The following is a 27,054-nucleotide window of genomic DNA, read 5'->3' as shown; positions in this document are numbered from 1 at the left end:
TCGGCGGCGGTCCGAGCCTCGAGCCCGAGCCTCGGCGGCAGCCCGAGCCGCCGGGGCCGGAGCGGCGGCCGGCCGCGGCAGGCAGCGCAGTACACCAGCTCGACCCAGGCCAACGGGCGGCCTCTCCAGAGCACAGGCAGCCGCTGTTTTCTCCAGAGCCCGTACAAAGGCCGGCACCATTACGGCCAGGACGGCCCTCACAACAGGAGCATAAAGGGAAACCGATACCATCAAAGCTGGGCGAGAAATTGCACCGGCAAAGGAGATCAAATAAAATAATCATTTTTTTACTAGTACTACCTTTCACGGCCAATTCGACATCCTGAGCGACGCCTAGTGCTGCTCTAATCTTCATAAAAAATTAATCAATATGTTTCTACACAGAAGAGGAAAAACAGTGAAAGCAAACAAGACATTATATTCGGTAGATTGACATCAACAAGCAGTGAAGTTGAAATAGTTTTGTAGATCCTTAACTGCCAACTATCACAAGAGGCATCGCCCAGTTAGGAAGTTCCAAGCCTACCATTGATTCAGCCGTGTTCACAAAACGAATCAGCGTTGCATTACATAAGGTAAACTGTCCACGAAGTCAAAACCGCTCCAGACTCAAAGGCTCATGTGGGCACTTATTGTTTTCATTTTCTACTGTTGACGTAAAACTTTTCGTAAGTTTAAGATCGACATTTCCTTTGGATAATTTCTTTTGCCTTACCAAAATAATTCCAGGTTAAAAAGCCTGCATGCGTTCCACCAAAAAACAATCCAGAGATACATGCCAGATTTCCCGACATTTTCAAATGTTTATTTCTTACGCGTAGTAAACCTTCGCGTAAACGGAGGCGTGCTCAGTTGCTCCAAGTATGCACCCGCGACCAAGTCCGGGTCATAAATTCGGACCGGTACTTCTGCGTTTGATGTCGCACAAACGGAGCACCGTAGGTCACGACGCTAGGGACCGGTGCACATCATGCGCCCGGGTGGCCGGCTGGATACTCTTCGCTCGGGTGTAGGGGGGTCAATTTGACCCCCCTCCCCCTCCTGAGATCTCGGAACTAAGAAAGCTAGAGACACCAAATTTGCAGCGTGTCTCGACCTGTACGTGAACTCACTTAAGTCAAATTGTGAGGCTCCTTGGTCATGACCTTCGGGTCAAATAAAGTCAAACGAGGTCAAATTCTAGGTTGGTCGCCAAAGTGCCCTCAGAACCTAGATAATTATTTTTAGGTGAAAAGTCACAACCTCGTATAAGGTCAGGGACCTTGTTTGATCTTTTGAAGGTCATGTGACCAAAATCAAACAAGGCTGCTCCAAGTTTTGCAGTTGAATGAGCGACAAAGGTTACACTTGGCGTTATGTTCCTAAAAACAAAATGTTCACCTGGGTCATTTTAGGTCAATGACCTGTTCTGACCTCTAAGAAGCTTATGGAAGATGTATAAGACGGTTCCTGCTATCAATAAACCCGAAATGAGCACAAGAAACCATCCCATATAGCAAGCTTCATAGTAATAAACCAAGTTGGTTTTGACCTTGGTTTGACCTTCATACCTGACCTTAGGTCAACGTAAGTTGGTTATCCAATATTTGAGTTGCCTAAGAAAGCATCTCAGAGATGTATGGTTTCGTCCAACACTTCGTTGTTGCATCAGATTGAACGATTCCCTAGAAATTGCCTTCGATGAAACCATGGCCTGACTTTGATGTGCCATAGGTCAGTGACCTTACCAGGTAAATTTAAATTTTAATGCCAAACAATCCGCTATTCAATTGTCTACAGCCATGCAAAATTTGGCGCGGCGACGCCGCGCCGTTCGGAAACCATTCTGGAAAAACCTTCGGGGGGTCAATTTGACCCTCCCCCACCCGAGCGCGTGTTAACTGGGGGATGAGAAACAAACATAGTGCCCCTCGTTCTTTATTTGGTGGGATAAAAGTTCACTTTTACAGTTGCACACTTCCCTTCGGTGTAAGTAATAAATTTGAAGCCATTTCAATTCAGACCATCCCATACTGGAATGGGATATCAAGTCTCGAGTTATGAAGCATCCAGGATGCTTGAAAATAACACACTCCCTGTCGCGTTATAAGTCATGCAAAGCGTAAGTTATTTGCGCTGGTGTAGCTGACTTCCAATTCCCAATTTATTTGTTGTGGCTTCCGCGGGAGATAAAGTTCAGAGCATTTGCTAGGCAGAGTTTGTTTTGTTTGTCGTGATGCCACCACCTTAAATGGTCTAGCCCAGCTCATCTGATAATGATGTGTTGACCTAATCAGGCGGACAGGACAGCAAGAACACCGTCTTTGTGTTCCACATTTGGATGCGTTAAATCCGTTTTAAGCCCAATCCAGCAGTCTTTAATCCTTGTAGGATAAGTCGATAGAATTTCTGCAATATTTTCGACGGCAGTGAGGCGCTACCAGCTGACTCATTTGCCTCATGACTCATTGCACAAAACAACAAATTCTTTAAATGTTGGCGTTGATAACGACAAACTTAACACGCGCCCGGGTGGCCGGCTAGATACCCTTCGCTCGGGCGGGGGTCAATTTGATCCCCTGATATCTCAAGAACTAAGAGAGCTAGAAACACCAAACTTACAGGGTGTGTTGGCCTGTATGTGAACTCACTTTAATTAAAGTTTGAGGTTCCCAGGTCAAGAACTTCAGGTCAAATGAGTTCAAACAAGGTCAAATTACAGGTTGGTCTCCAAAGTGCCTCCAGAACTTAGTTAATTGTTTCTAAGCAAAAGGTCGCAAGCTTATTTAAGTTAAGTGGCCTTGTTTGACCTTTTGAAGCCCATGGAGACCAAAATCATACAAGACTGCTCTGAGTTTTGCATTTGAATAAGCGACAAAGACTACGCCAGGCAGTATGTTCCTAAAAATGTCGACTTGGGTCATCTCAAACTGATGACCTATTCTGACTTCTAAAAAGTCAGTGAGAGATTCTCATGCGGTTCCTGCTATCAATAAATTCCAAAAAGGCACCAGAATCTATTCCATACTGCAAGCCCTAGAGTAATAAAACAGGGTTGTTTTTACCTTCGTCTGACCTTTATACCCAACCTTAGGTCAACGTCAGTTGCTCATTCAATATTTGTGATGTCTGAGAAAGCATCTCAGAGATGTATGGGTTTGTGAAACACTCCGTTGTTGCATCAGATTGAACGATTCCCTAGAAATTGCCTTCGCTGAAACCATGGCCTGATTTGGACCTGCCATAGGTCAGCGACCTTACAATGTACATCAAAATTTGTTGTATCAAACGATCTGCCATTCAATTTTCTACAGCTATGCAAAATTTGGCTTGGCCACGCCGCGTCGTTCAAAAATCATTCTGAAATAACATTCGGGGGCAATTTGACCCCTCACCCGAGCGCGTGTTAACGTTATTGACCTGTTTTCCCTGTTTCAGCTTGGGCTGGATTCCCAAAGATCATCATCCGATAAGTGCATCGAGTAAATCCCATAACGATCCAGTCTTTCCATTGAGCACGGTGACGGTCTTAGTTTTTAGGCGACTATCTTGAGCGCGTGCCAAATGCCACCTGATGGGTTTTTTCAAGGCCTGACGTCATATGTCGGCAATGCAGCGGCGGTGGCGGCCTAGCGCATGATCTGAAAGCCTGGCGGGTGTATTCTTAAATCGTTGTTGCAAGCGTTGCACGACGGCGAAGTCAGGGGATATCGTTTTGTTCGGACTATTCAGGGCTAAAACCACAAACTTGCCAAACTCCTCAACCACCTGAAGTCTGACCCGAACATGGTGTAGTCTGAGTTTGGCCATCACAATAATCAAAGGTTAATTGTGCCGAACCACGAATACTTTTGCAGTGCTATGTCGAGACTTCAAACGATCCTAGGCTTGTTACCATTTTCAGCAGCGGCAGTACGTATCATGTGACCATTGGACGGTGGCACATATCTTGGGCAGTAACGGACGGAAAAGGAGTTTACCACAGTAGGCATGAGCCTGGCATAAATTCGTATTTATGAAATGCGGAGTTTGTCCTTTATCTGACCCTAACAGCACACGAACCTTTTTCAAGGAAAGTCCAACAAGCCGCTTTTTTATCTCTGAGAAACGCGTACAAGCATAAACTTGGTTTTTGATTTTTCACTTACAAAATTTTAGCTGGTAAAGTTTCAAAGCAGCGATAGAGTGCTGCAGGCAGAGCTTCACCTTGAGGGGACCCAGCTCTACACTGGGCCGAACCCAGGTCAAAACTGCGGGTGGAGGTAGGTGGGCGTGACTGCCAAACGGAGGTACAAAGTTTCACCTCTTACAACACGTGCCGCCCAGTGTGGAACAGGCGCTGGGCAACCGAAGTGGCAGGCGGAGACCCAATGCACCACAATGCACCACAAAAACAACGGCAAATGAAATAAAATGCGGAATAACCATCAATTTTTTCAGGACTTTTTAGGTTTTAGGGTGTTTTCGGCAGGGTTTTTTTAATGTTATTGCTAGGGACAACCTCCGTGGTGGATCCTTAAAAAATCCTCACAGCAGACTTAAAAACTGACGATTGGCTACTTTCTTCAAGCCAATCAGCTTCTTACGACACGAACACAACCAACAGTAGCCCACAGCCTTGCACAGAACCCAGCTCATTATCGGACGGCGAGCACTCGAGCCCATCTGCCTGAATTGGCACAGCGCTTTAAAGGATCGTCTCGCAAACTAATCATGTTCATCGCAAGATGCTGTGGCCAGCTACAACTCTTACGATTAGTGATAAGCTTACTTATTTGGTATTTTATACTACTTAGTAGGGAGAGAGTATATTTGCTGAAAACAAAATTGTGAAAACCGCTGGTCTGATGGGTCTCGGAAAAGCACTGTGTCACCACTGATCTGTGACGTCAGCACTGCTATGGTATAATTTGTAGTATATTTGTCACTTGCTAAAAATTATCCTGATGAAAGCTACTATGTTTAGGCGCATCTTGTTGCTCAACTTGCTCATACAGCGAAACGTCAACATTTCACAAATGCTCTACACATGCTCACGCTGCAAGGGTTAGCGAGTACAGATCAATGCCAGGCTTTTCATTTTAGACTAGTTGGGATGGTCTGTCGTAATATGGTTTGGTCTGTTGTAATTTGCTGTCATTTTCGCAATTGTGCTACCGATTGCCTCGCAAAAATATCCGTTTTTGTCACCGACCATACCCGGTATATCAGAAGCTTTTCCATCACTGGTTAGCGGCTGCTGGGCCGGCTTGGTGTAGTTGAGGTGCTGCGATTAGTTTAGGCGTAGCAGTGGTCTCTACCTTTAAGTTGTTTACTTTTGTATTGTGGTGTGACGCAACGACACTTTGGAAAGCTACGCTGTTAAGTCCAATCGAAATGCACAGTGCAGATAATGATGACAGTGGCACCGATCCCACCGATGCCTTCTCGCCTGGTACATGAGTGAAACTAACTCCAACCCTGCGAGGGTTAGCTAGTGGGGTTTGACACATTCCACTGATATGGATATACGGCTGCACTTAGATCTGCCAGGAATAGATCATTAAAAATTCTGCTTTAGGTTATGTAAACCCAAGGTTCAGCCCTCGAATGGCAGTCGTAATCGATACAATACCACCGGGCAGGAAACTAGGCCATTTGAAAACAAGGGAGTATTGTTATCGATTAGCGGTCGCCATGGAAACCCGGTCTTGTCAGTTTTGTCGATGACACTCCGAAGGCGTCTCAGATAGACTTGCGCGACTCGACGGGGCAATCCTTACCAGGGGACTGGGTGGAAGACTAACTGCCCTCGTATTTTATCTGGGCTGGGGACTGGGAGAATCATCATTTTACAGACGTTGAATCACATAATCACTGAAAAATTGGTGGAGCTGAAAACAGCGAAGAAATAGCGCAACTGTAATAGTCGACATGGTTTGCCTCCCAACGGACGAATATATAATCTAACCATTCAGTGGCGGCGAAAGATCTCCATATGTGCGAGCGACGAGAGCAGTGATAAGGATTAACAACGTATCCTCGAAGCCATGTGGGTAAGTTAAACAATTTGGAAAAACTTGATTGCATGCATGATCTTAGCCGGCCTTTGACAGCCTGTTGAGGGGACAGGTGACCAGACCCTGACCCGGACCGTTAGTGTCGCCGCCTCGCGATCACGCACGTGATGCGTATGTACACAGCTGTCATTGTCTGAATAATATTTGTAGATCTGACAAATAAAACTTAGCCATCTCATAATCTTTGTAATCGATTTGATGCTGAAGCGTAAAAGCAAATTTGTGCAAGAATATGACTCCTACCAGACGCTGATATATACTACCAAAATTAAGGTCGGTGGTCACGTACTCTGTGAAACGTGGTGTTCTCTTCGCCTAGAAGAAATATCTTAAAAAGTATGCAAAAAACTTGAGTTAAAGAAGGTGCCAGATTTTGAACACCAAATGGAAAAAACAGACCTTGCAGTCCATACTGGACACGACCTGCTTAGATAGCCATGCGCACGGCTTAAGAGACAGGGCCTGTCGAAAATCGTTGCCGAGTTATACACTAAGTGCGTAGAAAGTTAAGTTCTCTTTCTGCGAGGGGACTCATTTTTGCCATAATCATCAGGATCATTTTTGCTTTAGCATGGCCCAATGAAAGGTAAAGACGAAATCCTTCCATCATGGCAGGGTCCAGTTCATAGCATTAAGGCACAATGTAAGGCGAAAAGTGGCATTTTGTTTGTGCAGGAGAAGTGGGGGACAAAAGTTATGTTTAAGCCTTGCAACTGCTTTCCTTCTCTTAAAAAATATGTTAGAGCCATTTTTGGTGTTGCAAACTATTTTCAACTCCGACTTAATTGACCATCTATGAAAGAAGTTCCGTATTTTTGGTAATCTTTCAAACTTTCCCTCTGGGATTGACTTGCCATTGCACCTGTGTGTAACGTTGCGCTGTCCGAAGATACATTTTCTCGGTACATTTACATAATCAGGCCTCTAAGACATAAAAAGGGCCCACGTGGTTTAGAAACAGAATCTTGGGCCTTCAAGCATTTGTGATTGATAAATTTATGAGCCTAGATAGCGTTTGCAGGTCTGAATTTGGAAAGGGGTTCCTATAACAAGAAAGAGAACCCCTGACCCAAAAGGTCGCACACGACACCATTTGTCCCCCGCCTGGGCGAAATCATGGTTAAGCCAATGTTTTCGTACGTTACGGATAAGCCCTATCAAAATCCTCCCACCCTCCATGCGTCACGCAGATCATTGCCGGCCCGTGAGATGTGAAACTGTCACTTTAAGAGCACAGGTTATTCCAGCCATGGACGAGCATAATGCAAGGCATAGTCGAGTATCTAGTCTTGGTCCAGGCATCAAGTTTGATAAACTTACATGAAATGACATTTGCCTTGCATGGTCTTTCAAATGTTGCACAAGCACAGGTGGCGGTCATGGTGCAGAAAGCATTCACCAATACCTGACGGGCGGTGCCGGTAGTGTAGTGGTCAACGCGTCTGCGTTAACCACTGCGCGTCTGGGAAACCAGTGGTATGGGGTTCTATTCCCCGCGGTGCCCGCACTTCCTGCCAGGGTGAGAGGCAGGCGACGCCATATAGCCTCAGCAGCTGAGTGCGTCGTAAAGCCCCAATTACACACACACACAGAATACCTGACGCGTTATTTGTTTGTTTTTTGTCAAATGAAAGGCAAGGAACTACGAATTCAACTACCCTAAAGTAATTGGTTTCTTCCACCTGTTCGGACATGCGATCCAAAATATGAATGGGGTTATTGGCCTCGTACGCTGAGCGTAGGTAAATGGCTTACAGTTATAGCGTGGTTACTGTGTAGGCAGCAAGACACGCACCATCCAGTGTTGATTATTGTGACGTTTCCATGACCGATAATGCTGCATTGACTCCGACACTGCATTCTGCATTCTGCGTGCGGTGCTGCATTTATGATACACTCATAAGGACTTTTCGCTTTGCTTTATCTTCAGATAATAGCTCATTTCCAGTGTGTGCAGTTTATTCAGTGCATGGTGGTCGTATGCAATGGTGCGTTCAAATAACGCTGCACATGTTTACGACAACGAAGATGTCTGTCTCAGGAGGGAACTGACCCCAATCGTGTAACGGCGGCTACACCATGGGAACGCCTGCACAAGAACTACACGCTGTCTTCGCACCGCCATTCCGTGTATCACTCCGACCCAAGCGCGCCCAGAGATGCGCTGGACTTTGAAATAGAAGCTATATACGACCATGCACTGAATACGTTCACGCCAAAGCATTTGATTCTTGTTCACCATGAAACCTGCGGAGACGGCGAAAGAAGGTAAAGATTAACGGGAAAAATAAAGATGTCAGCTGCCAACCAGCCGTCAGGAAATGAAAACCACGTTGTATTCACCGATGCTTAATATTAAGGGCATGCTGGAGAGCTCCAAATTCGCGTAGGTTAGGTGGTGGGAAGTCAGAATGCAAGCTGCGCTTAGCTCTCGAACTGTGGGATGTTGTGGTATGCGAGCGTTTTTCTCGCTGCGCTATTTTCGCACTACCTTTCGCTCCAGCTGCCCACGCACGCTCCGGTCCTTCCAACTCCGGAGAGTGCTGAGGCTTAGTTTGGGAAGTGTTCCTTAGTATAGTAGAATGCTACTTTCAGACAAACAATTTACATCACCGTTGGTACCATGCATCGTCTTGCCCGTGCAACACTGCCGCTCGGGTGTGTGTAACCCGCCTATATCTGTACCCTCAGCAAGGTGCTGAAGCACCGTGTCAAGTACATAGCGCCGAAGCCGCCGCTACTGGGACACCCGCTGCGCGTGGAGTGCACGCAGCAGCGCATCCACCCGTGCTCTCTGCGGCTCGCCTGCGAGAACCCTCACACTACGCTCACCAACGCTGGGTTCTCGCGCAAGCCGAACGGCGGCACGTTTGCTACCTGAGCGGTGGGACGTCGGGCGCATCGGGACCGACGCGGCCCGGCGAGCACCACAGCGGACCGGACCACCGCTGCCTGGCGACACCCGGACGCGTCGACCGAGGGCGGCGCGGTACAGTATCACTTCCATGATGGCAACCGACATTTTGACACAAATAGACGGATTGACGAAAAAAACAATAACAGATGAAGTCGGGTCAGACGCACATTGCGTAAGGTGGTAAACAGTGTATCGGTCGGACAAATCGTGTGTGCACTGGACGGATATAACGCGACAGCATCGCTGTCGAAAAATTATTGAGTTTCGTGGTTGAGAAAATATACCGAAGCATACAAAGGCGTGTTTTCGGATAAAGGGTATGCGTGTTGGAATCGTTGTGATCTTTGTTACAAGAGGCGCCCGCCGGACTCAGGCTTGGCAGTCTAACGATATCGGACGACGGAAACACAGCTCGAAGGGCTTTCCAAGGCGAGAACCCGTCCGCACCGGTCAGCGGAGTCGACGAGTGTCTAATTTGCGAGTTGCAAGTCTTCCTGCACGTCATGAATGATGACATGAGGAAAAATGGCGGGGAAAACCACCAAGAAGCAATTGATCGTATCGGGTATCAGGTTTCTTTTTGACGCTAGATGGCAGGCCAACTCGAAAGTGTTTTCCACGCACCATGCTCAGAATGTTTCGATTGGGCTTATAAATAAAATCCATTAGAAATAACTTGAATTAGAAAATCACACGAACGTTTTTAATTGTTCCTCAAGCGCTGTTTTGCGCACCAGCATTGCCTTAGAGGGCATTCCTCTATGTAATTGATCGTAAGGTATGGACAAGATTATGTTTGACCAGGGGGAGATGTTAAACGGCGCTACGTAGATTAGCATTACAAAAATATCAACACCTTATCGCATTGTAATTCTTATCAGACAAGGACATCCAAAGAAACCAAATCGATCGGCATACAGTTTGTCCGCGGCAACAAAGTCCGAGTTTACGTCCTTGTAGCGGCAATATGGCTAACCGCACGTAAACAATAACAATCATGTTCATTTTCCGTTGAGAAATAGCTGATGACACCACTTGATGATGCTCGGCAAAATATTTGTTTCATGTCTAGAAGCAATCCATCACAGCCATGAATCAAACTTACCTCTCCCTCCCCCCTCCTCTCTCTCTCTCCCTATCTCTCTCTTTCTTTCTCTCTTTCTCTCTTCCTCTCTCTTATGGGATATTTGAAGTGCGCGAATGACTGATAGCCTGACATGGTGCAAAAATGCCTTCTGTACAGCTGTTCACCAAGTTCATGGGCACATTTCTAGTTACAAATTAAGCACGGCTTGCTAACACCTGCGGCGGTTTATCTTACCTGTGGTTGAAGTCGAACGTTGAGCATAGGCATCACTTCATTTACAACTTTGCGATCAAGCTGAGTGGTGGCACCAGGACTAGCTGAATCATGGCACGAGGGAGACCCATCACCCATACTTTCACTGCGCTGCTGAGTTCGACATCGGGACTCAGCTGTGAATCTGCGCGGGTAGACTGTGTAGGACCTTGAATAACTTGATCTGGTACGTACACAAATGTATCCTTCAACCGTTTTGATCTTCCTGAAAATCGCACAGCTGAATTCATGGCGTGAGACAAATTTTTTGAAAAAATTATCTCAAAGTATAACATAGGGGTTTCTCTGGCCTTGTCGATTCATGGTGGGATTGATAGAAACTTAGACGATCGAATCGACGCTTCAGGAGTCGGGTGTACTACTGCGTGAACCACCCCCGTTGTCCCGAGGGCCTGCCGCGTGCCCGGCTGCCTGCTTCTCCGCACAGGTTCGTTTTAAGCCCGCTACGGTTATGATACAGAGACATCTAGCGGCAAAGTCACATAATACAGTTTTATTCTTCCCCGCAGTAGCGTGCATTTCATCTCTCCACCACACTGACATTCCAAGGTCAGACGAATGACTAGAGCATGACGTCACGCCATGGTAGGCCTGGACCGGCCGCCGGCTGGATGGTGGGGAGGCGGGCGGTGGCTCGCGACAGGAGCGGGGGCGGGAAGCGCAGAGCGGTGGAAGTGAACTGCAGGTTGCGAAACTCAGCCGCCACCTGTGGACGCACACCCAGGTTAGTAAGTTGAGCCCAGCTGTATGGACCCTGCATCTAGGTAATTAAAAAAGCGGCGGTCTGAACGCAGGTTGCGGGAAAGTGTTGTCATCGGCCCATGACGGAGTCGGCGCCTTGCAGCTTTGTAGGTGCGGCATGGCATGTGCTGTTTCCAGTTGATCGGCACAACATCGCCTTACGTTAAGCAACGCCTTCATGGTATTCGTCCTTTGTGCATCACTTGTTCAAAAAGCCACGCCATGATAACTCCGCGCTTGGTGCTCACGGCATTTTGGTTCAGGCGTTGTCCTCATCGGGTCTTTACGATGCACTCAGCTGCTGAGACTGTATCGTGCCGCCTCAGCCTGCCTCACATCCTGACAGGAACCGTGGATACAGCGTCAGTGGAACTTGTGGTCTCCCATGTGCGCAGCTTGACCATTACAGGGAATGTTACACGTTTGAGGGCATTGAAGCAAGCATGGCATGTGATGAAAAAGGTTCACTCAGCCATTGGGATACCTTTATCTTAAAAAGGCTGCTGTAGACAACAATTTCTTCAGTCAGTAAATATACTCCTTAATACGTCACCGTGTAATTGCGTCATCGGACCTTACACAACATCGATTGAGAGCCAATTGACGGCGCAATAGCTGGAAATCCTGCTCCCGTCGCCAGAAGGAACGACTCTACAATTATAGTTTTGGCCTTGATCGCCGCACGGCCATTGGAATAGCAGGATTTTAATGGTGTTATTATGGCGTCATAGATGCCCATGTGGCCTTTAAATAGTCTGCATGAAATATTCTACCCATCTTCGCAGGCGTGTAGCTCAGGAACTACAGAGGTTTAGGTCTTAAGGACAGGGCTGTGAACTGTACCGAATGATCTCCAAGATGGCTATTTCAGTTCAGAGCCCCATGCAAATGGAAAACATCCCCCTCTAAACAGAGTGCTCCTCATTTACAGGGGGTTTGAACTGAAACGGTCAGTTTGATGATCATTCGGTGCAGTTTACAGCCCCGCCTTTCTGAATGTGTAATCCTCTTTAGTGTCTGGGCTACACAACCGGGGAGATGTGCAGCCTATTTCGGTAAGACCATTCCAAGGTCACCCAGTCGTCCATGACACCACAATAACGTCGCTCAAATTCTGTCACTCTGTTGGCCTTTGGGCGGCCAAGGTCAATAAGTGTATACTTGTCGAGTCGTTCATATTTGGCTTCATGAGCACGATTTCCAGATACAACGACCTGCCAATTGGCTTTCAGCCAATGTTTTGCTGGGCGCGATGACGTATTGAAGGGTGTATTTACTAAACAGAGAAGTTGTGTTGTCTAGAGCAGTCTTTAGCATTCCATTCAACTATCTGTACCTTACTTTGGTTTATTTCCGGCTTGGTTGCGCCGCAGCGACGACCAAGGCCTCTGTAATAGCAGGTTGGGCGGCAGGATTTATACTGAAGCATAATAGGTTTCCAATTGGTACCGGTTTGGCGATCTGATATATCAATTGCAGTCAGTGGTTGGAGTAATAATAAGCTTTGATGGCAGTTTGTGAAAACATCATCATTTGTCTATTATCATAATATGAAATGAGAAACTTGTAGAAAAGCATCTTTAAGAGTCAAAAATGTGACGAAATGTGGCAACTGACGCAGTTAACCGAATATTGGAGCTGCTTAACTACATTGGCTCTGCTGGCAACATACAGGACAACATAGGCATTTTACTCCGTTTATTGTTCATCGCCCTTGTTGAATATTTGCGTCCAGGTACCCACTAGTCTGATATTTATGCAATCCTTTTCCTTAATTGCGTGTTGCGTAGCCAAAGAAGGAAAAACCATATTTTTAGACCCCGTACGATTGTTACATTCAAATTCGTAATGGAACGTCTATAAGAAAGTGTTGGTGTCCATTGAGACAGGAGTTGATTTGATGTGCCCCCCCCCCCCCTCCCCCGCCGCCCCCTGTCCCTCTCTCTTGTGTTCTAGTCTGGCACAGCCTGTGTATTGTATCCAGCTATAATACCATTGCAGCCTTGCTGGTGCTGCGCCAATGCCCGGTGGCCAGGAACGCGGAATGAGTTGTGGGGTGATTGGGGGGGGGGGGGGGGGCTGAGCAATGGAAGTGATGCTCTCCGCTCCCATCACATGCCAACAAACTAGCTTCTTCCTGTATTTGGCTCTCTTTGTCTGAACGTTGGGGAGGGGGCTGGAGCCGAAGTTGAGAGAAGTCGGGAACCCAGCCCCCTCGCCTGACTGAATAGAACACTGCGCCCGTACCAATGGGGGCTAGGTATGTCTCAAGTAGTGCGTGGTGTCTGGGATAACCCCCTCCAGCCACACACTGGACAATGTTCTTACTTATCTTATGATCGTACCGTTACTTAAAATGTCACAGAACGTGTCATTTGGGCCACACCATGGATGCATCTTGGCATTTCATCGTAATCAGCTGCATAACCAATATTTTTCCACATGTTGGAGGGGACCTGATTAGTTTGTAACTCATTCAACCCCATCTTTGGTGCCTCAAACGTTGCACTTGCCTATATTTGTTTGCCTTAGAGAGGGCAAGACAAACACTAAGACCTTCAAGCTCAGTGCTTTGGTAATGAGTTGATAATGCTTGTTGCCGTGTCATTCGGCCTCTGGGGTGGGTGTTTCACCTGGCTTTCAGGTGATGGCAGGTACTCCGTGGTCCTCCATTGCCTGTTTCAATGGCCAGCATAACATAAGTTGAATTCAATCAGCAATTCATTCAATTCAATTCAATTTAGTAAATATGCTCTTAAACACGTCATTGTTGACGTCGTATCTTTCACAACATTGGTTGAGATCCAATTGACCGCTGTTGTATCTTGAAATCATGCTTACTAGCGCCAAGTATGAATGACTCGACAATCGCATTTGTGTTGGCCGTGATCGCTGCACGGCTAATGAAATGGCAAGATCTGAATGTCGTTATTTTAACATGTGCCTGCGTGACCTTGTTGACCGTGACCATTAAGGTGATGATTTAAAAGTGTTTGTCGTGCTACCTTCAACACGTAAGTGCCCCGGGACACCCTCATGTTGACGTCACCTTAGATGGCCAAATCTAGTCCCGACTAGTTTCCGACCCCCACCCCTGTCACCAGTCACCGTGATGTTTCCTTGTGCCCAAGCTCCCAATTATAATCGTTTCTGCCAGCGCATGGGGCCGAGAGCTGGTGACGTCACTGGCTGGAATGGAGTGCGCGCTGAGATGACGTGCCCTGCCACAAACCTTCGGTAGGAAGGATAGCGTACTGCGCAGAAGAGGAAAGCGTTTGACAGTGAGTGGGTCATTCCACGCTAGCTCAGCCAACATAGGTGCAATTTCACGTGCCATTTTCTCATATCTGGGTAAAACTTGGGCTTTGAGATTACCTCATGGACTGATTACGATTCTTAAGCAGACCTATGCGCCCAGGCCTAGTGACTTATGCGCTCAGGCAATTGCCGTTGGTAATAACATCAGAAAATGACATACTGGCGGAAATGCGCCCAGTAAAATGATAGTGAATTGCTTTGCTGAAAAAAACGCATACCACATTTTTGTGTTGGAACACGCCTGTTTTGTTGCTGGTTAAATGTCCTATATAATCAGATGAAGAAAGGTAAATTGTCGTACCGTAATTGGATTACTAAGCTCTTGCAACCGCAAAACATGTCATTTCTTAATTTGATGACGCCTCCTGTTCGTCATCAAAATTCGGAGTCCTTGTTCAAGTTCTGCATCTGAGCTGATATCATCGGTGTTAACCAAGCGGGACGGCGCGGTGCTGCGCTGCGCTCCCGGACAGCCCCGCCTACGCCCTGTCCTGTCCTCTGCTGGCCATCCCTGCCCGTGTCGACGCTCTACCAGCAGAAGCCTACCCGATATCCTCTGGTCGGGAAAGCGAGTCCTGAGCCGCGTTCCCCATTGACGAATTACTGCATAAATGTTCGTACCCATGGCATCACAAGTGCTTACGTCATGCAAACTGCAACTATGCTCCATGCTGCAGGAACTGTTGACGCACCTACCTGTGACGTCATAGGTTGCCAATTCTGGAGGACGTTTGACGATAAGAAATACGGACCCAGGCGGCTGAAATCATGGCTTGGAAAATGACAGCATCTCAGTGATAAATAAGCCTCCTGTCCAGCACCTAAGCGAATCGGTTGTGACGTCTTTGGCTGTAGTTAGCGACGTGAGCTCAGCGTGGATAGACAGCCCTATGCGCATAGTGGTATGGCGCCCTCATACACTTAGAATATCAGGATTTCTTTCCTCTCCCCCTTCTCATTTATAAGTTGAAACGGGTACATTATGTTTAAAATATTGTGAGGCACAGCATAATTTGCGTGCTTCAGATAAGAGATGCAATTTTCTCCGAAATATGAGCCAGCAGCACGGCCCGTCCCGCCTAGCCAGTAGCCCGTAAAAGCCTGCTAAGCTGGATGCTGACCCGCTACTAACTCGCAAGTGCTAATTCACTGCAATATGTACCTTATTACTCCACCAAATTCTACACCTGTGCATTGCATTGTGCATAAAACGGCACGTGCCAACTAATACATAACATCGTTTGACTGGCACCAGTGATGTTGCTCAGAGAGCAGCAAAGTGCCTGCACAATGAAATTTGTCATGCACCAAAGTAGATCTGAAACACTGTGGTAAGATTTTCCATCTACAAGTAAGGAGGAGGCGGGTGGAAATTACACTGGTCTTCCACCAACATGCCCAAATGTTTCACCCTTCTACCTTATCTTAATAGACCACAGGCCATGTCTTCTAAAATGTCATGCATTAATTAATAAATTTGTACTGACAGAGTGACAAATACTGAATGTGTCCAGTCATGGGAGGTGTCAGTTCATTACAATGTACATAAGACTTGGTCGTTACTCTGAAATTTTTCAGGAAGATGTTTGCTTAAAGCTGTTCGATTTGTGCGACCTGGTTTGCTGGTGTGTGGTTATGTCTGCCATGGGTTTTCTGTCACTGGTTCTCTTGCTGTAAAAAATGGAAACATGATTGTTTCACCATTGTTTTGTTGTTTGCTGCACAGTGTTTTTTGGAATCATTTTAAAACGTGAGGAATAGCAAGTACATTGCTTTCCCTGCTGACACTTTTGACTCGCAAAGCCCGCCTGGTCTGACCCATAACCCAGCGAAAAGTCTGCGAGTTCTTGTGGGTCAGAAATTAGTCGTTTGGCAGATTGAAACGTTGCGTCTGTGGTTCAGATACTTTGAATTTTATTTTTATTTAATTACTTTTGATGTGAAACCACCGGTATCATGTAACTCAGGACGTGGCAGTGAATATGTGCTACACTGGTCCAAAAGTACACTGAATTCTAAGCTGGATCTTCTTGACCAGTTACATTTAGGCGCTTTTGAGGAACCTTCAGCAAGCAGAATGTGATCAACATTTTACTCAAGGTAATCGCATCATGGAGGCATACCAGTGGTTGTGCTAGTATCCGGTAGATTTATTTAAGGTAACACATTGAATGTTATTTTCTTATATATGGCTCCTGTAGGGTCCTGGGTCAGCTCTTATGTGTGGGATCCAGGATGATTATCAAAATCTCTTTGAAGATCTTGTGAGATCGGGGATCTTTCCACAGCGTCCCATTTCGCGATCTTGCGGCTTGAAAATAGTACGGGGTTCTATCAAAAGATGTCTCTGAAATGTGATTGTCCGCTGGATGACAGTAGGTAAATTTTAGCTGGTGTTAGCCCAGCTCTATAGCTTTTGAAATGATTTTCTGCAATTTTGGACGACTTCCCACCAGCAACTCGTGTCAAAGTAATCATAAAGTTCTTATTTCAGGCATGCGCTGCCTCCCAAAAAGCCTTTTGCTTTTCATTTGTGATTGATTCTTGGTCATAATAAGGAATAAAACGTTTCATTTGGAGACATATGCCAGATCGAGCGCCTCCTTGGCCTTGTTCAATAATGACTGTTGGACTAACTATTTTCATGCGCGCCTTAACTGCTGCCGTTTCCCGTAGTGAAGATACCGGTACCTGAGCGGTCTCGTTCCGATCCGGAGCGCCTGGTGCGTCAGCACGTCAGACAGAGCTTTCTGCACGAGTAAACGGCGCTTTGTGGTTCTGATGCCAAGTGACACTTCTTAAAATATGTTTGAAGGAGTATTTTATGTTGACAAGACGTGTGGTGACATCTTTGGAGAGGACGAAGGCCGTGTGGGTACTGGTCTAGTTGCTCTTTCGTTCACCGTTTGTGTTGATGGTCACTGTGAAAGATGAGTTCAAGTGTCTGTTTTCAAGAACATACAGCCATGCGTATTTTCCTCCAGCTTTTGTGATGGTTCCGATCTTCGACACATTGAGGTGAAACGAAGACGATATAGCACATTTTAATGTCCCACGTCAAATATACACAAAAGATAGTGCGAGGCGAAAATAAAACTCCACCAAAGGTTGGCTCCGAGGACGACTCATTCATTATGCTCAGCTATGCTGTTTATACGATTTTGTTCTATGCTCACTCATGACCACTCTGTTTTACGTTTTTACGATCATGTCATGCTTGTGTCATGACAACTCTGTTTCACGTTTTTTACGATCATGTTCGGTATGAGCGGTAAATGTGATGCTTTCATCCCACAGAAATAACATTATTTATATTTAACATTGTTTCTGCACTCGTGAAAATTTGAATAAAGACGAGGTGAGGGAGGAGACCAACAAATATTCGCGTCTTGTCTTACAGTGTGGATTTCAGAATATCATCAAACGCTACGTGAAAATAAGACGTCAGTAAATGATGCTGGAAGGGCAGAGCTCAATTTCCTTTCAATGGAAAATTGCGGATGCAGTTTTGAGGGACTGCTCTCATTCCTTGCTGGTTGAGTCCTAATATGTCAAGCTTCAGTTACAGTTATTTCATTGTTTAAAGAAGCTGCCAGATCTTCAGAATACGACGGCACGAATTGGGTTATTTGGCAATCACGGAGGCTTGAAATCTGGGCGCGAGGTGCATTTTGGCCGCTGCAAGGGCTTCATTATCCAAAACGTGAGGGTACACATTTTCAAAAAGTGGTACTTTCAGGTTCATCCAGCGGTAAATGATGCAGGTTATCTTGCGCTACACTATATCACTGATATGATTGGCAATTCGCTTTAAAACGGTGCATATCCTTTCGACGGGAGTGGGAGCTTCCTTGCGTCCGCCCTGGAGGCGCGGTCAGCAAACGGGACATTATGCTGCAGAAGTGCTATCGAAGGATTTTCTGAGATCTGGATTTTTTGGAGTCGTGTAAAGGGGGTTGCAAGACTTGGACCATTTCGTAAATTTATCGATGGTTTTTGTGAGACCTGCAGCGTTTTTTGGATGTTTTATCTCACTTGGTGTGTCTTGCACGTCGAGGTACACCTGTTGCGCCGTAAACGCATATATATATCATGGACTTACCCGGTTAACCTGCCTATGCATCGAAGTTATATTCACATGCTGGTTAACACGTTTATGTTCATCTGCTTGCTAGCCGCAAGAATGATCGCGTCTGGTAATTTTGAACATGTTTCATACAGTTCATGTCGGCAGGTGACATAAGCCAGTCGAGTCGGTCACGCAGGGCCCAGTGATAATGATGAAGTGCGGGTTCTCGGCACTCAAGCAGGCCGTGGATAAACATGCCCACCCCGTCCTGCATACGTCGCCTCGTGGATAATCGGCTCCTGCTTAGGACATATATTCTGACTGCCGCATCTCATCGATGAGTCGTTTGCAAGACACGCTCAATAGGGTGTATCATCTACAAGACACGTGTCCGAATTGATCTCAGCCCGTTTCATATAGCCCACAGCACATACTCTGTGCGGTATATCTGCTCACGAATAATGCAGCAGGACCATGGCCAGGCTCTGACAGCCGTGAGTGCGCATGAGGAACGCCGACGGCTCGGCATGAGAAAAATAGTGCACCGGCGAATGCTAACGTTCACCGTGTCCCAAACAGCACAAGTGGCTCAGTAAGACAGTCACCAGTTATCTTCCTTATTCAAGTCATGACATATCGCGAACCCGACCATGACATTTAAGTTGATATAGAAACGATCAACATTGCGTGGTAGGCAGCTCAGGCCGGTATTAACGATGGCTATGTCCATGTCTGTGAGTTGAGAGTATCAACCACCAACGGAGAAACATTCATTTACATTTAAAGGATCACTTTTAAATGAAATAAAACGAATGAAACAGTTCAAATGTTAAACATTCATGCTGTCTTAAAGAGGTGACAACGTTTTAACACTGCGTCGACCGCAACGGGCGTCCACGGGCGTGACGAAGCAGGTACTCCTGCTACCTGATTCGGGTTTAATGTTTTTTAAACGCGCCCATTCATGGTGAACGCCCGTAACGCATAAAGGCAGGCGCCAACCGTCACAAGCGTCCGCGAGGGACGCTCTGCGAGTCACCGTTGCCGCGGCCTGCCTGCTTCAGTCCGCGTCAGTATTGCCAGATATCAGACTTGCCGCGGCGAGCGTAGCCCGGCCACAAGAAGGGATCACCACGGCTCGGTAACACGAGACCGCCTACCAGCCCGGTCACGGGACGCTCAGCCGCTCCGGCGCTGCCTCCAGCGTAGCCCGGTCACACGAGGAGATCATCACGGATCGGTAACACGAGACCGACACCAGCCCGGTCACGGGACGCGCCGCCGGGGCGCCTCCGGGTCACCCGACGAGAACGCCGCCGCCTGGTGACAGGAGACCGCCGCCTGGCGACGGGAGACCGCCGCCTGGTGACAGGAGACCGCCGCCTGGTGACAGGAGACCGCCGCCTGGTGGCAGGAGACCGCTGCCTGGTACCGCCGCCTCCTATGCTGCTCAGATGTCAGTCAGTGAGATGCCGGCGCCCTCAGACCGGATGGCATGACCGCCAGGATCTGTACAGCTGACCAGGGCCGGTACAGCTCGGTCCAACGACGACACCGCCGCCTCCAGCACAGCTCGGCTATTGCATTGTTTGCCTGGTGTACTGCTTACATCGGTGCTGCACATAGCACCGATGTAAACGATGCTGGCGCAGATAATATTCAACGTCTTAGAATAAACTTTTGTCTAAGTTAGGTGCATTTGGAGAAGCTTTTCAATGCCAATTAAATTGCTTGAACATCAACGTCTTGTCAGAGTGTTAAATGTGCTACAACTTCATAAAACATTAAAAGATATGTGATGAATTTTTCAGCGCATTAAGCCTTCGTGAAAACGGCGAATGTAGCATTTTGGAGTTGTAAGCAGCTCCTGTTTAAGGATATATTTCCGAGTGCTCTGAAAATGTCTATTAGATATTGGCAGAGTACCAATAGATGTCATAATGGTCATTGGAATAGACATTGAAGAAGCAAAGAGAACTTGACCACATCTGGAGGGCAAGTGAGCCTTCATCCAGAGCTTCCCTCCATCCTCCGGGGCCAAACAGGACAAGTTCATCCCAAAAGCTCTGAGCCAGAGGGTCCCAGTGCTCGCCTTACAGTGTCCAAACTCGAAACATCAAAGGAGGCTTAAAAGAATGCTATGTTTTGTATTGCCCAACTACGTGGTGCTGGGCTTGGGATGATTTCTTATTGACCTACTAAGCTTTCAAACACAGGTACTCCAATTTAAACTACCGAGTACCTCATCACAAACTACTGAAGATATACCTACACACTCAGGATCACGCAGCAATGTGGAAAATCGTGGCGACGACTGGATATGATCATATGCTAATAAGCATCAGTGGTGTGGCCCAACAATTGGCGTACATTCCAACTTTTGGGAAATGCGCGAGGTCAACGAGCTGTTGCTGTACTTAAGACTCGAGAAGCGGATCATGGGTCAAATCTCTGAGTCCTGAAATTTGGACTCTCCGGGTCTTGGATCCGTTTTGAAATTGTCTTGAAAGATATGGGTCTTAAATCCATCCCAAGTTCGGGAAAGGATCTACCAAGATCTCTTCGACAACTCTATCGAAAGATCCTTTGAGATCTAGCATCCTTTTTCTAATGTTTTCAAGGACAGTTAGGCTTTCACATATTTTCTTAGCGTTATAAAAGAACATTTAAGATCTGGGCTTTTTTCTTGGGCCACAGGCCCGTATCGGTTCCACTGGGCGGTGACTGGCTCGTGACCTTGTGTCTGGTGTGCCGTGTCTTGACCCGTACTGCTGCGTCCACCTCTTGGGGCTGTGCTCAGCGCCGCTGATGCCGTGGTATCTACCCAGGTATCTGTTGTCGGGATGTCGACGATGTCGGCGCTGAGCTCATCGCCCGAGAAAATACCGCTCTGCATACCGCCAGCCGACCAGCAGGCCCAGCTGCTGAACGCGGTGCGCGCTGGCCAGCTGCAGGCGGTCACGCAGCTGGCGGACAGCGACGGCGTCGAGCTGAATTATTTGTGAGTGGCGTGTAGTGTCGCTGCCGACGTGACAGGATCACGGTGACGCAGAGCTCGTCTTCAGTGGAAGTCTGTTTTCATCGCCTTTATCGGCTGCGGTGACAGCACGACATCACGCGGTGACATAACATCACGCGGTGACATGTGGGATATGTCTCCAGCAAAGGCCGCCTCGTGATGCTGAACTGACGCGCGGCGCCCATTTGCAGCTACGGCTACCCGGAAAACTGCACGTGTCTGCAGGCGGCGGTGGAACTAGGTCGAGTCGAGATCGTAGAGGCGCTGCTGCGGCACAGAGCCGACCCTAATCTGTGGAACCCAGTGCTGAAGACCGCGCCGCTTCATCTTGCGGTACAGGTCAGTGGTCGCTTGTTGGCGTTCGCAGATTTCGTGATGGGGAGTCTTATGCTTAATTTAGGACAATTCGGTAAGTATATTCGCGTTGGAGCGAATGTGACGTTCTCCAGATATCTCCAGTAGTATAAATGTAGTGTTTTTGCCAAAGCCAAAGTGCTTTTATAGCCGACAGAATTCTGCGGACAGAATTTCATCAGGAGCGTAACGCTATACCATATGACAACCTACTGATGAAGTCCATGCCCAGTAGCGCAATTAGGCTCTGATTTGAACTGCATCTTCGGCAGCCTCTTTTATCACCACAGTTCGTAATGACGTGAACACAACTGAAATGTTCGTTTATACATCAATCCGAGGAACGCAGACGCGCCGGCCACAGACCACGACATTGTCCATTTACAACCTTCTACCCTTATGGCTGGCCAGGGCCTCGCGATTGGGCTGGATCTTCGGTTGGATACCGTTCCCTCGACCGCGAAGAAATAAATACAAGACCACGCGAACAGGGCGGTTGAATACATAACGGAATTGAAGCCGGTTGCGGTAGCGGGCACCACTGGGGATAAAGTTCAGTTCGTGACTCTTCGAGGTCATGTCCCCTTATGAAAACCCCGTGTGCGCCTCAAACTCCACCCCAGCCATCATCATACTCTCCGCCATACCTTAAGCGTTTTCCAAGCCTGGTGTGATACGTGTTGCCTGGTGGGTGCCCTTCAACGCAGCTCAGAAGTCAGTATAGATATATGATCTGGGTTTCTGCACTGTCTGGAAAGCAAGTAGGTTTATATTGGACTCCGCGTGGGCCTCATATTGAGATGGAGGTGATTGACCAAATGCTGGGCGAATGGTGGTGAGGGCGGGCTTGTCTAAAACGTGTGGAGGCTCAAGTTACCACGTGATAAGTAGCATCACCGCTATGCACACCGCAGTTCCATTCAAGCTATCAAAAACATGATGTGTTCGTCGATATGAATCACTAACGTTTCCCAGGGAGGGTCCATATCATGACTTCACTCGGACTTTAATGCCCAGTGCGGGGCCCTAGCCTTTCGGCCCACTTACATGGAGGCGGGACCCCAAGCGATCAAAAGTGGCCTGAGCACTTAAGAATATCCTAAGTTTTGTTTGTGACTAAATGACTCTGGCGACCAAACAGGCTCAGCGGCTGGTGAGTCCTCGGTAGCCAGACGAGCACTTGGTGGCCAAATAGGCCCACGAGAAATAGAGGCGCCTTTTGGTGATTGGAAGGACCTTGGAAGCTCCTAAGCAGGTAGGGGTACGCGCTACCGGGGCTGTTAAATGGTCAGAGGCCCCGCCATATGCGTGGTGTTCACGTGTCTGCCGTAGCTGTACCATGTTCACGATGTCACGCGATGTGATGATGTGGCTATGGTGTGCCCACAGAAATGCAACTTGAAGGCGGTCACTGTCCTGCTGGACCACGGCGCGGACGTAGGCGCCAAGAACGGCAAAGGCCGCACGCCGCTACACGTGCTGGCCGAGCGGGCGCCGGCGGACGAAGCTGAAGCGGCCGCCGGTGCCGCCATTGCGCGCGCCCTGCTCTCGCAGCCGACCGTGGACGTGGACGCGGCGGACCGGGCCGGCTGCAGCGCCCTCTACCTGGCCGCTGTGTCCGGCGCCGACCTGGTGGCGCGCTACCTGCTGAGTAACGGTGCTGAGCGAGCCTGGAGCGTGGACGGCCGCTCGGCCGGCGAGCTGCTGGAACCGCGCGGCGTCAGCGCCGACCCGAAGCTGGCCGTCACTGCGCTCACCGGCCGCAGCGCGCACAACGTGCTGTTTGAGGCGCTGCAGGAGCGCAACCTGGATGGCTTCTGCGCCGTGCTGCGCGCCAACTCCGGCAACCGGCGCGTGGTGGACGCCAGCCACGGCGGTCGCACCTGCATGCAGTACGCCTGCGACAATGGGCTGCATGAGTTCGTTGCGCCGCTGCTGCGACACGGCGCCGACGTCAACCTGGCCGACCCGAGCGGCTGGACGGCGCTGCACTACGCGGCGGCGCGCGGCTACCCGCGCGTGCTGGAGCTGCTCATCCTGCACGAGCCGGCGCCGCGCGACGCGGCCGACGCCGGCGGCGAGACAGTGTTGCACAAACTGGTGCGCGCCGAGTACGCGGCCGACAGCCGGCCCGAGCTGGCCGACCGTGCGGCCTGCCTGCGGCGGCTGGCCAAGCTGGCCGCCGCCGACCCCGACCGCCTGCAGCTCGACATCAACGGCCAGGACAAGCTCGGCTCGACGCCGCTGCACTACGCGGTGCAGTGCGGCGACGCGGCCGCCATCGAGGCCCTGCTCCGACTCGGAGCCAACATAGGCGTCAAGAACCGGTTTGGCGAGACGCCGATCAGGGGCCTGCCACCGGACGTGCTGCAGCGTTACTTGGACGAGTGTGTCGACTGCAACGAGAAGCCGGTGACGGACGCCGAGTTCCAGATCCAGCTGTGCTACAGCTTCCTTGCGCCGCGCCGCCGCCGCGGCCACGAGGCCGAAACTGAGCCGCTCCCCGAGACCGAGTCGCTCTGGTACATGGCGCAGTCGAAGCGACACCGGTACTTGCTGAAGCACCCGGTCATTTCGAGCTTCCTCGACCTGAAGTGGCAGAAGGTCCGAGGCTCGTTTCTAATCAACCTGGCGCTCTACACGCTGTTTGTGGCCTTTATGACAACGTTGGTTTTCTTGCGGTCTGAGCACGGTACGAACTCGCGGCAGAAGCGCCAGGCGACCGAAAGCCCGACGACGGCCGGCGCAGGCGGCGCGGGCGACACAGGCTACCAAGCCGTCTTCTACATTACCGCCATCATGGTCGTCCTGCTCATAATTCGTGAGCTATTTCAGTTTCTGGTGGCCCCAAGACGGTACATTTTCAGCTTTGAGAACTATGTGGAGATATCCATGCTGACGTTCTCGGTATTGTTGATGTTTTCCGGAGCTGAAGATTTGCTAGTCCGCAGGTATTCATCGCTGGTTATTCTGCTTTCCTGGGCAGAATTCTTCATGCTGATGGGCCGGCTCCCTCTCTTCTCCATATATGTCACCATGTTCACCACCGTGCTCTTTCGGTTCGTTAAGTTTCTCCTTTGGTATCTAGTTCTGATTTTGGCGTTTGCCCTCAGCATGTACATCATGTTCCAGGGTGACGAGGCCTTCCCGGACCCAGCCACGGCTCTGGATAAAGACGTTGGTGATGGCCATTGGTGAGATGGACTACGGCTCGTTGCCCATAGCCCAGCACACGCCCGCTGCCCAGTTGGTGTTCGTAGCCTTCCTCTTTCTCATTGCGATCGTGTTGATGAACCTGCTGAATGGTCTGGCCGTGGCCGACACGGGCGAGATCCGTGACCAGGCGCAGATCTACGGCTACGTCGGCCGCGTCGAGCTCATCTCCTACATTGAGTCGATGCTTCTGGGGGATCCGTTTCCACTTTCTGTCCAACTATCCGCCGTTCAAGTGGCTGCAATGGGTGCCTGACTGCACTCCATGTCGCTGCCTGGAGGCCCTCAGCCCGCTCAAGGGTTTGCGCAACTGGCTGGGCGATCGCACTCTGCTCTTCTTCAACGCTCTGCCCACCAAAAACTTGACGGTGTACCCCAACCAGCGGAACGGGCTGCTCGACACGAAGACCTGCCACAGAAGCTTCTATCTGGACAAACAGATCATGGATGACGCCAAGACTCTGCTGATCCTGAAGCGGTCGCCAGCCGATGACGTTTCAGGACGGCTGGAGAGATTGGAGGCCAAGCTGGATCGACTGCTGAACATCTTGGTCCCATCGGAAGAGAGCAGTGGCTGAATAGTAGCAGTTATCCGAGGTCAGGAGCGGGGCCGTCCTAGAAGGCAGAGGCTGGCTTTGCACCCATCATGTAAGGGACCATGAACACATGATTGTGTGTTTCCGCAACGTGTCACTCAACTCAGTTCTTCGCATTTGCTTTTCAGGGTGCGGAACAGCTAGATTCGCACAGTCATTCGCCTTGAAGCTGCCGAGCTAGCGGTTAGGTGAATTTGTTTTCCTTATCGGCCAGCCATCGATGTCAGCGCCCCGTGCCGAAAGCTGGCAGCAAATTCGTTTTTATAGCGTTTTCTTCCACGGTGTCTGGGTTCGCAGGCAACTGAACTATGAGCTCCTTGTGACCTTCGCATACACGTATATGCGTCCTGTGCGTACACATTGGCAGTCCCCTGTCGTGATCCTCTCTTTGTATATGGCTTTAAGGAGTCTATCGAACTGCTAAACGGACTACTATTGCTCTCGATGGCATTCTTGGTTATGCGATGACATCAATACAGAGTACTTTCCTATTACTTTTTCATGCCCTCCTTTGAGACACTCCCCGATGCTGTGGTATGTAGGGCTTATTATCTGAACGGAAGGTCGATAGGAAGGCAAGGAACGTCCAAGTACCCTGACAATTTGGTACCAGCACAAGAACACTACTGAAAGTCAAGGCTTGTGGAAAGGAAAAGTCCTTAGGACAAGGAAGGATAATGAGGCATATTGCACCATTTTAATGTCCAGGAAGTCTGTTATGTGTCACTGTAACCACCTCAATGATCGCGATCGGCGCAACCCCAAAAAAGCGTTGTACATACTGCAGCGAGTGGCAAAAGTCCCCATATCTAGTTAGGTAAAATCACACCAACTCACACAATTTCACGCAATTTCGCGATAGCGTTATATCACTGATTGGACCTCAGCTGTCGCGGTCGCCGCGCTAACTCTGGAGTGCACAGTCACATTTATAAAAATCCGAATCAGTCGGCGACGGGCACACAGTTTACTGAAACTCCGTACAGCGGGTAAAACAATGCCAGTATACCACAGTAGGCCATAACACGCCACGAAGCTCGTTGCGCTATTAGTGTGATCCCATCCGAATGATAATTTTTCTCCCGCCTTAAAGCACGATGTGCTGGCATAGTTATTAGCATATAATATGAGTATATATATATATATATATATATATATATATATATATATATATATATATATATATATATATACATATATATGTAGTACCAGTTATTATACCCATCCTCATGGGCCCCAATGGACGATAGATCTAACACTAAGGAGTTATCTGAAGCTCGACCGTGGCTGGGCATTACACAGAGTTGTGAGGTATTACTCAGATGCACCCTCGACCCGGCCACGTAGCGTACTGTGTTCGGTTGTGGGTCACTGGTCCAAGTCATGGCCGTACTGTGTTCGGCTGTGGGTCACTGGTCCAGGTCACGGC

At 48.8% G+C, this 27,054-nt stretch overlaps 1 protein-coding gene and 1 pseudogene across 1 annotated transcript; both read left to right on the top strand.

Moving 5' to 3' along the window:
- The first annotated feature begins 5,708 nt into the window (after positions 1–5,708).
- On the top strand, positions 5,709–9,246 carry LOC119108492 (protein C1orf194). The gene is made up of 3 exons (XM_037232066.1): positions 5,709–6,014; positions 8,080–8,306; positions 8,730–9,246. The coding sequence occupies exons 1-3, from the start codon at positions 6,009–6,011 to the stop codon at positions 8,917–8,919; spliced, it is 423 nt and encodes a 140-aa protein (XP_037087961.1). The 5' UTR covers positions 5,709–6,008; the 3' UTR covers positions 8,920–9,246.
- A 1,683-nt stretch (positions 9,247–10,929) lies between these two features.
- On the top strand, positions 10,930–26,119 carry LOC119108443 (transient receptor potential channel pyrexia-like; annotated as a pseudogene).
- The last annotated feature ends 935 nt before the right edge of the window (positions 26,120–27,054 follow it).

This window comes from Pollicipes pollicipes, unplaced genomic scaffold (assembly GCF_011947565.3).
Source record: "Pollicipes pollicipes isolate AB1234 unplaced genomic scaffold, Ppol_2.1 Scaffold_6686;HRSCAF=7923_pilon_pilon_pilon, whole genome shotgun sequence".
Classification (NCBI taxonomy): Eukaryota; Metazoa; Arthropoda; class Thecostraca; order Pollicipedomorpha; family Pollicipedidae; genus Pollicipes; species Pollicipes pollicipes.
Note: the sequence above shows the minus strand (reverse complement) of the source record. Positions and strands in the feature narration are given on the sequence as shown.